This window comes from Neolamprologus multifasciatus, chromosome 15, assembly GCF_963576455.1.
Source record: "Neolamprologus multifasciatus chromosome 15, fNeoMul1.2, whole genome shotgun sequence".
In the NCBI taxonomy this organism is placed as follows: Eukaryota; Metazoa; Chordata; class Actinopteri; order Cichliformes; family Cichlidae; genus Neolamprologus; species Neolamprologus multifasciatus.
In genome coordinates, this window is record NC_140453.1 from 23538653 (window position 1) to 23549536 (window position 10884).

Genomic DNA, 10884 nt, shown 5'->3' on the forward strand with positions numbered 1-10884 from the left:
AACAAAGTCGCGGGCTAACATTAATATTTATTGAAAAAAAAAATCTTCCTCCAGACATAAGAATGAATCTTTTCTTATGGACTCAAATAGGTTTTGCTGGAAAACCTGATATGGAACAAGCAAAGCTTAATACTAAACAATATATGTATTAGCTGTATAATACCAGTAGGCCAGCTCTAATAGTAATTTGGTATGGCTTCGAAAAAATAAAGAATAACATTGAGACTGTAACTTTGCCATAAGTCATAGGTGTCAAACTCTGGCCCGCGGGCCAAATTTGGCCCGCAGCCTAATTACATTTGGCCCGCGGGCCAGAGTTTGACACCTATAACTTATGGCAAAGTTACAGTCTCAATGTTATTCTTTATTTTTTCTCAGTGTCTTCTTGAGGGACAGTATGTGTATATGTGTACGTGATATTAAATGAATGTTTAAGTGCAGGTTATTGTGCAGACTCAGCACAGAGCATCAAAGAGTTGATTTGTAGTGTGTCACATCAGTGTGGTGGCAGCTGTCCTGGCAGCCATTTTTGGAATTCCATAAGATACTATGATTCATATCAGTATGTCACACATAAACACATTGTATTGAATGACACAAAAACAGAATCTTATGAGAATTATAAGATTCTGCTAACATTCTGTCCACATTTGATAACCTGCTTAGTGATGTGAAATCATCATTAATGTGTGTGGGCAAAACAGAAGCAACTTTGGATTTCTAACTACAAATCAATTCTCTCTTGTTTCTTTTTGTCTTTATCCCACTCTAAAAGTTGGATGTAACAGTGAGACCAAATTCACAACCCAATAGAAACAGATCCAGGTACATTTACTGCAATATTCAAACTGAATACAGGCTGCTGGCCATTGACATGTAGTATCCTTTTGACTTGAAGTCACCTGGAACTGTAGCTGTGCTGTAAACAAATAATGAAGCACAGTTTGACCAGAATAAGAACTAGAATCTTTAACACACTAAGATAATTTAATACACAAGCTATTTGGCTGGTAACTGGCAATAAGCCAGAGGACTAATCAGAAGGCCCAAATGAAACTAGTAATGTCCAGACATCTAGCCTATATTACTTAATATTCATTAACCTATTTAAAAAGCACTTTTGCTCTGTTTCAGGTAAAGTGTAAATCTGCACCTCTGATTTGTGTGATTACATTTTCTCTTTGTCTTTTTCTGCTGCAGCAGCCAAAGTCTGATTTATTAATGACAAACCAGTGGTAGAAGCATCATAACATCAAGAAAACTGGACAGTTAAAGGATTTTTCTTTTTACATAAAAAAGAAAAAAAAATGTTTGATGATCTGAAATGTTTAAGTGTGACAAACATACAAATAAATAGGAAAACGCTTTTTCACACCATTGTCATATAAAAGACTTACTTCCTTCATTCTGTTCATTGACCCCATTGTGGACCACTAAAATTTTGTATACTATGTAGTATATACCTTATTTACTTTATTTATTAAATTTTGGGTTTGTTTTGTTTTTTTGCACTACATTAGACAACATCAAAATAGCATTGTCAAAAATGACAATAGCGTTGGCATTTTTATTATTTGTGTTTTGTAATCTTTATAAAAACCTAGAAAAAACCACCTCTTAATCTTTGGTATATGGTGAGGCATTGTGGACATCCAAGTTTGTGATTGTGTAGATTTTTCAAATCAATACCATGGTTGCATCTACTGAAAATCTCTGTGAAGCTTAAATCTCAGTGACCTTGACTTCAAGGTCAGAGGTCAACTTTTCTGAAAATCGGAGGAGTTTCAGGTATGTCTACTAGGAGGCTGAAGGGTAGCACTATATATTTATAAACAATCAAAAACAACAATTTATTTCCAATTTGTATGGAATTTATTTCTGTAAACATGGTGTTTTAGGTCAGATTAAAGGACTGATGTGATGGTAAGGTGTCCGCTGCTCTGCTTTGAATATTGGTAGGCTTTTTTTTTTTTTAAATTTTCACAAGAATTGCTAGTTCCCCTAGAGTTTTGGCCACCCCAGCAATCAGAAGATTCCCTATGAGCAAGCATTTGGCGACAGTGGGAAGGAAAAACTCCCTTTAAAAAGGAAGAAACCTTCGACAGAACCAGGCTCAGGAAGGGACAGTCATCTGCCGCGACTGGTTGGGGTGGGGGGAGTGAAAATTAAAAAAAAAAAAAAAGCCAAAGTGAAAATTATTGGAGCAGCTTAATTAATATTTCCAGTGTAATTTGCTGTTAATATCCTTTTCCAACCCCAGTTTGTGTTTTTATCACTTTTGTCCAGGGTGGAAGATGCCATGCTGGAGATTGACTCTGTATGGTTTTTCAATGCTGATACTTGGGAACCTGTTGGAGAGGCCAGGGTTGAAAAAGGGATGCCGTAGAACCTGAGAGGGTGTTATCCGCTGGTGTGCATCCAAGGCCAACATCTCTTTAATTAGGCTGACAAATAAGCGTTGGCCATCTTCTGGTCCTCGTCTAAACATCATTATTTGTTCGAGGTCATCGAGACGCGTCAGTTTTATGCATCTTGTCTCCAGGGACTCATATCCTGTCTCGTATTTAAATTGTTGGGCGGTCTTAAATGTCCAGCGTTGTTGGTTGTAGTTGTAGTTGTCTTTTGTGAAATAGTCTTCAGTGTACATGCCACATGATCTGGTGGCTGACCCTGAGTCTCTATGATGAATTTCAAAACATCATAATATTTTTTTCCAGGGTAGAGTGGCACCCCTGTAACAAGCTCAACAGCCACCAGCCCCAGAGACCACATGTCACATGCTTCGTTATAAGGAAGGCCAAGCATAACCTCAGGTGCACTATACCCAACTGTCCCCACACGGTCACCAGGCATCACTGCAGACGCAGGACATGCGAGGCCAAAGTCTATAAGTCTGACTTTGACTGGAGACTCATAGCGATTTACAACCATGATGTTTCCAGGTTTGAGGTCAGCGTGCACTATTCCCAAAGAACCCAGGTGGGACAGAGCATTTGTGAGTTGACCTAAAATTGGCCTGACTTCGCTTATGGGGAGACGCCGGTTATTCGGGTCCCGTATGTAGTCCCACAGGCATTGATCTAGGAGTTCAAATTTCAGGCAAACCCGCTCTCGGTCAAGGAAAAAGCCGTTCCATTGAACAATGTTGGCGGCATCTGGATCCAACCTTCGCAGCTGCTCCAGGATGAAAATTTCCTTTTTTGCCTGTTGCAGAATATCAGGGCGGCTCTTGTTCACCTTAATAGCCACAGCTTGGTTGGTTTTGGTATCACGGCATTTGGCTACAATACCAAAGCCCCCTTCTCCAAGGAAAGCCTCTACCTTGTAGTGGTTTCCCAAAATGCTCCCTTCAACTATTTCAAGCTCATCTGAGCTGAAGGATGGGCTGGCTGACGTGTGGACGAATACTTGCTGAGAAAATTCAACGGAGTTTTGAAAACTGCAGTTGATTTTCTCTGATCTCTTGCATTTCAAGTTTGAAGGGTGCTGAAAGACCACAGGGTTTTGTGGTCTTTCAGCACTCATGTCAATGCAAGGGGAACTCTTAGGGTTGAAAAAGGGATGCCGGAGAACCTCCGACGGTGTTATGCGCTGGTTTGCATCCAAGGCCAACATCTGTTTAATTAAGCTTACAAACAAACGTTGGCCATTTTCAGGTCCTCTTCTAAACATCATTACTTGTTCGAGGTCATCGAGACGCGTCAGTTTTATGTATCTTGTCTCCAGGGACTCATATCCTGTCTCGTACTGAAATTGTTGGTCAGTCTTAAATGTCCAGCGTTGTTGGTTGTCGTTGTCTTCAATGAAATAGTCTTCAGTGTACACGCCAGAGTCTAGAACATGATCTGGTGGCTGACCCTGAGTCTCTATGATGAATTTCAAAACATCATAGTCTTCCTTTCCAGGGTAGAGTGGCACCCCTGTACCAAGCTCCACAGCTACCAGCCCCAGAGACCACATGTCACTTGCTTCATTGTAAGGAAGGCCAAGCATAACTTCAGGTGCACTATAACCAACCGTCCCCACACGGTCACCAGGCATCACTGCAGATGCAGGACATGCAAGGCCAAAGTCTATAAGTTTGACTTTGATGGGAGACTCATGGCGGTTTACAACCATGATGTTTCCAGGTTTGAGGTCAGCATGCACTATTCCCACAGAACCCAAGTGGGACAGAGCATTTGTGAGCTGACCTAAAATTGGCCTGACTTCGCTTATGGGGAGACCCTGGTTTTTCCGGTCCCCTATATAGTCCCACAGGCATTGATCAAGGAGTTCGAACTTTAAGCAAATCCGCTCCCCGTCGTGGAAAAAGCCGTTCCATTTAACAATGTTGGCAGCATCTGGATCCAACCTTCTCAGCTGCTCCAGGATGAAAATTTCCAGTTTTGCCTGTTGCAGAATATCAGGGTCGCTCTTGTTGACTTTAATAGCCACAGCTCGGTTGGTCATGGTATCACGACATTTGGCTACAATACCAAAGCCCCCTTCTCCAAGGAAAGCCTCTACCGTGTAGTGGTTTCCCAAAATGCTCCCTTTAACTATTTCAAGCTCATTTGAGCAGAAGGATGGGTTAGCTGACATGGTGAAATGTGTCGGCTTGGTCAGTGAATTGCTAAGTAATGCGAAATTCTCTCAAAACTCTCCAAAGGGGTTTCCTTACTGTCAGGTCAAGGTCCGTTGAGCAGCAAAGTTTAACAGAGCCAAAGCTCCTACTTAAGGGTTTTTTCTCTCAGCAAGATGATGACATCACAAGGGATCAAAGGCATTCTACTTTGGATCAAAGGCATTCTATTTTTGATCAATGGCATTCTATTTTTTCAGTTGAAACACTGAAAAAAAATAGTGTTTCAACAGGGCAGGCTGGCGCCCTGTGGGAGGCAGAGGTGATAGGGTAAGGATGCAGAGGATAAGAAAAGATCTTATCTGTCAGCTCATCAGCAAGCAGCCGCAGAATCACAGGTGCAGCTTGGCAGGGGATGGAGAGTGAAGACAAAATCAACAATGACTTACGGCAGGGGTGTCAAACTCAAATACACAGTGGGCCAAAATTCAAAACTGGAACAAAGTCGCGGGCTAACATTAATATTTATTGAAAAAAAAATCTTCCTCCAGACATAAGAATGAATCTTTTCTTATGGACTCAAATAAGTTTTGCTGGAAAACTGAATATGGAACAAGCAAAGCTTAATACTAAACAATATATATATTAGCTGTATAATACCAGTAGGCCAGCTCTAACAGTAATTTGGTATGGCTTCGCGGGCCAAATGTAATTAGGCTGCGGGCCAAATTTGGCCCGCGGGCCAGAGTTTGACACCTATGGTTTAAACAATAAAAGCTGCTCTTCACGACATGACAGACCTCACTGTTAAAAGGCAAGAAACTATCCATAAAACACACACTAGCTGCTGTATTCACGCTCAGCAAAACTTTACCTACAAAGTTTTATATTACTGCAACATTTATTGAGAGCTTATAGTGGAGCACAGTTGTTACCTTCCACTCTGAAATCGGTGAAAAATCAGCCGCTGTCCCTTCATTAATGACAGACATGAAACGTGATGCATTAGAGGACTCAGATCCAAACAAAAAACTGCAGTAACAGCTTTCTGAAAACAAAAAATGAATTTACATGCATTTTTCTCCATTTAGGAGCTCTTGTATGTTTTTCTGATTGTGAGCACAACAGATGTTATTGTCCAAAGATACAATAAAAATAATCTCTCTTTTTCAAACCAATGTTTTCCAGTCTACAGACAATAGCTCAGTCTGCTCAGGTTTCACAAACGGCCTTGGAAACGAAGGGAAAAGCTACGCATTGTTCTACAAGAGGCCCTCGGCTTGCTGAACTCTGAACCACAGATACACAAGGACAAATGAGAGCATCTGAATGAGTTTTCCTTGTACTTCAGCTCCTCGTGCTTTGCTGTTTGTAATGGACAGCACCTCGACCGCAGGACCTTCATTCCAAAGGTCCGACAGACAAAGAGAGCACAAACTGAAACTTTATATGTGCGTGAATTCATGGCAACTCACATAAACAGAGTATTCCTAGTTATACTAAAACTAAGCTAACAGTGAAAAATCCTTTCATTAAAATAACAATACAATTGTTTTGAAAAGAGAGAACGGGTGCTTACAAAATATTTTCTTTTTTTTTTTGGGGGGGGGGGGGGGCATTTATGTGATTATCTTCAATTTGCAAATAGGTTTTTTGCAAATGTAACAAATAAATAACAGATCAAAACAACTGCCTGCTGCTGAGCCTGTGACTGTGTGGATGGACTCAAACTAAGCTAAGACCAGAGAGTGGACCTGACCAGTGAATTGTGAGATATGGAAATACAACCTTAGAAGGCATCGAGTTAACCGATGCCTTCCAAATCATGTTCAGTTGAATACTCTTACAGTTTTTGTTCCGGTTTCATGCAGGTTACCGGTGAAAATATAATTTAATTACAGAGGTTAAAACTTTTTTAAAAAGGGAGCAAAAGTAACAAGTAACAGCCCTGAACCTAATGTGAAAAAAGGCTGGAAATACAAAAAACCTGAACTACAGCAAACCATAAAAGCACTTTGATCAATAAATATTGCTCATAATCTTGACTTACATCTCGACAAAATCAGATCTTATTACAGAAGCGTGATGTTTTGAGTTCAGCTCTAGCTTTACCTGCCTATTGCTGAAAAATCAAAGCTTATCAGCAGGTTATGGCGTGAAATAAAAAACACAATGTTAATTAACATTTACACGATCTGTGTGACTTGTCAGTTTTGTTGATGGTTTCAGTGAACGGTGGAATGATGTGTCAGTATGAATTATGGAATGTTATTATCTCCTTTCCTGTCATGAAAGATGGTTCAGTTGCAGGAGGTAATAAAGGAAGCACAGAAGCACCTTTCCTTAGTAATAACAGAATTCAAACAGCTCTTATTGTAGCTGCCACACCTCTGGGTCACTTCACTCAGTCATGAACCTTCCAAAGGCTATTCAACTGCACCTGGACTGTGAAGAAAAACAGCTAATGCTACTGTGTGTTATCTGAGGTAGCTTTTTTTCCATCATCTGTCTCTCTGTTATTAAACCAAAGTAAGGTCACATTGACCCAGCGGTCTTAGCTAATTATAGGCCAGTCTACTCTTGAAAGAGTAGTTGTAAAGCGCTACCTGAAACCTGACTGAAACTCTTTAAATAAGCCATTCCTCTGCAGAAGATCAGAGCTCATCACAGTACAGAAGCAGCTTTAGTCTTTTAGTAATCTTTATCTAACAATATAAAGTGCCTCAAGGTGACTGTTTTTGTGATTCTATTTATATATTTATATATATTCATATTATTATATTGCGATATAATTAAAACTGAATTGAAGTTGCTACATTTAATCTGCTTTTAGTATAATCTGAGGCAAGTTCAGAAATGCCTTTCTTGTCTAGTTTTATCAGCACAGGAGGAGTTGAAGGCTTTCACTGGCTGCTTTTCATGGCCTCTGTCCATGGTACTGAATGAGAGCAGCAGTAAGATGAGTTAGATTTATATAAGCCATGATCACATGCTGCTAATATCATTGCTATTGACAGTAAAGAGCTTACACAAACACAGTAGTTTGTTTTGGAAAACTACCACATACTCTGACCATCTCACACAAATACACAAAATGCAGCTAGGAGTGGTTGGGAGTGTTTTATCAGCTGAGCTCCTTTGGTTGCTATGATACACGATAGCCACAAAAGTAAAGTGTTGCATGAACTCCACTCCACCTGACTGCTGCTTAACTGTTACACCCACAGGGAAACAAAATGCCACTTTAATCATGATCTTCCGTATAATTACTCTGGTAGTTTGGGGATTTAATTTTGCTACAGGCAGTACTAACGTCTCCTCCATTGTTGCTTAGCATTCAATGGTTGGACAGTGTAGTTTTTGTCTTGCCCCTCCTAAACTGTGATTGGACAGCTGGGTTTTCCCAGAAGGTCAAACATGTTCAACTCTCGGTGACCATAAACATTTTAAAAAAATTAAAACTTTCCCTGCTTCTGAGAAAAAACCAAAACAACACAAAACACACTGTAAACAGACCCTCAGTCATCAAACATGGATTAGTATGCACAAAAAAGAGATCCCATTAAATGCAGTCTTTCCCTCTCATTGGATGTGTTTTTCCTAATTTTGTGAACACACTAATACGTTCAGTTAGCATGTCAGCTTTAGGATTTCTGTCATTGCACATGTTCATATGGCTTCATGAATTCATAAATATCACAATATGTTGTTTTGTTACTTGGAAACAAAGGAAACATTATATTTAATAGCTTACAGCTGCACATGCTCATTTCGTAAATATTAATTGTCATATTCATGCAGGACACATTAGTTATATAAACAACTGTCCCTGCTGACATCTTTGTGAAGTGCTAATAATCTCTGTGTTGATGGAAATGAACCGAGCATGTTATATTAAAAATGATACCATTTGCATGAACATTGCTGGAGCAGGGTAATAAAATGTTTAAAGATCAACTGTAATGGGTTTTTTTTTCTATTTTTGTTGGATTTGTGGCAAATCAGAGAAACTTCCCTGCAGTCGAAGGCTGAGATTTACATACATCCTTTGTTTTCCTTCTGTTGTTATTATTAAAATATGGAAATAAACATGGTATCTGCAAAGGTCTGTCTCTGCAATTTGCATGTATTAATGGTTTTCCTTTATGACTGGAATCAGCTAATTAGTATGTATAAAAGCCTCACTCTAGATCACTGCACAATTCCTTCAGAGAGCAGATTAATTTTGCTTAATGACACTGTGCATTTTCCCTGCTCTGAAAAGCCCGGCTCTCAGAAAGTGATATGATAATGGAAAATGGATGGAAGAGGCCGACCTGATTCACGGAGATGAAAGATTTCTCTGCAGCTAATTAGCTGCTAATTATACCGGGCCACTTCAGCAGCGACTGGCTGAGTAATGACATACTACTACAGATTAATTTTAGGTGTTCTCTCTCTCTGTGTGTGTGTGTGTGTAGGCGAGGCTTTCCATTTACCCTCCAGCTCCAAAAAGTTGGCACAGAGCCAGCGGCGAGCAGCCATGCAGTCGTGGAGGTCGTTGAGGGTGAAGAGGTTGGAGGGCACGGGCCCAGTGTATCTGCTGTGAGTGGAGTGCAGCTGGCTGTTTGTGACAGGCTGGCTCACATCTACACCAGTGGGACACGGTACCTACACACACACACACAAAACAAATTAAATTCATTTCTTTAACTTCTTACATTTCAGTCATGCAATAGCAAACAGTTAAAAGGAGACATCATGAAAGGAATGCTGTGTGTCACCATTATGTACAAAGTGTCCTTCAGCGTGGACAACAATCATATAACAAAACAGTGTGACAGACCTGCTGTCGTGGTCCGAGGGTATGGGGATGTTCGTGAGCTTTGGTTCTTTTATATTTATTGATTTGGATCACTGTTTTGATTTTATTCTCATGCTGACAATGTTTTTTTTTTTTTTTCTGTGAGCTTTAAATAAAATCATTGAGTTCTGGTCCCTGTTTTTCATTCCATTGTTGTATTAATCTCCCCAGTCTGTTCTCTCCCCTCTCTCATGTATGTGCCTTCTCGGTTAAACTTTCCCTGTTTATTCTGTGTATGTTTCCTGTTTTACTTTGACAGTTGGATTTTTCTTGTGTGTTGTCTATGGTTTTAATTCCTGTCTTTTTCCTGCCCATTTCTTAGCCTCAGGTCAGAAACAAACATTTTGTTGTTATTTTACCTGTCTAAGTGCTGCAACTGTGTCCTCTGTGTCAGCTTTAAAGAGCTATAAATAGCTTTTTTCTCCTCTTAAAGTTAGAACTAAATTATAATGCCAAAGGAACATCGGTGACACAAGGACGTCATATTATGTTATTGTTTTTTGTAACTCAGGTATGGCTCGAGTGTAGTCTGTGAATCCTGTTGATGCTTAAGCAAGAAAAAAAAAACTACTGAAAACACAGCACTTTATTAGGGACACCTCTGCTATCTAATGCAGTGAAATACAACTGTTTTATGATTAAAAACACTTCTCTAAAGCTCACGCTTCAATTTTTGTTGAATTTATTAAAAAAAGTTGATCATTCTGATTCATGGTTATTAGTGTGGTGGGGGTGGTGCAGGTGGATGTGACTGCATTGTAATGAGATGTTTTCTGCTATTTTCTCTAACCAAACAGCACACATAAGTCGGAAATATTTTTCACCCTGTTCATACTGCAGCAACAGCTCTGCTGTCAGAGGAAAGACTTTTTACAACTCACATTAAAAGAACCAATCATCTCACCCGATACTGCAGGCCAGTACAGAGGATGAGGTGGTCGTAGGGCACCTTCTCCCCACTGGACAAGAGGACGTATTTGGACTTCCTTCTGATGCCCACCAACTTCCCCGTCACCACACTGATGAAGGAACGCACTGGGATCTGGGCCAAGTCTCTCCTGCTGTAGGCATGACTGCATGAAGATGAGAAGAAGAAACTTAAACTAATAGAATTATTTAATGCTAATTTTCTTATACAAGCCTCCACAATGATGATGATGCACTTTCAGTTAGAAAATCACCACTGAAAGTATTCTGACTGGTTGCATCACCACTTGGTATGGCAGCTGTAATGCTCTGGACCGCAAAGCTCTGCAGAGGGTGGTGAGATCAGCACAGCGCATCATCAGGACTGAACTGCCAGCCATGCCGGATCTCTACAGACAGTGCTGCATGAGGAAGACACAGCGGACCCTCTCTGATCCCAGCCACCCCAGCCACAGACCTTTCACACTCCTGCCGTCCGGCAGGCGGTTCAGGAGCATCCAGACCCATACTACCAGACACAGGGACAGTTTTTACCCACAAGCCATCAGAT

The 10884-nt window shown here is 40.3% G+C and overlaps 1 protein-coding gene across 3 annotated transcripts in view; it reads right to left on the minus strand.

Moving 5' to 3' along the window:
* cfap61 (cilia and flagella associated protein 61) overlaps nucleotides 1-10884 on the minus strand; it is a 53990-nt gene that overhangs the window by 10752 nt on the left and 32354 nt on the right. For all 3 annotated transcript variants that reach the window (XM_085134195.1, XM_085134197.1, XM_085134196.1), the window contains exons 17-18: nucleotides 10312-10480; nucleotides 9043-9214 (exon numbers count right to left, since the gene is read on the minus strand). In XM_085134195.1, the coding sequence (XP_084990321.1) occupies nucleotides 9043-9214; nucleotides 10312-10480 (341 nt within the window). The remainder of the gene's footprint in view (nucleotides 1-9042; nucleotides 9215-10311; nucleotides 10481-10884) is intronic.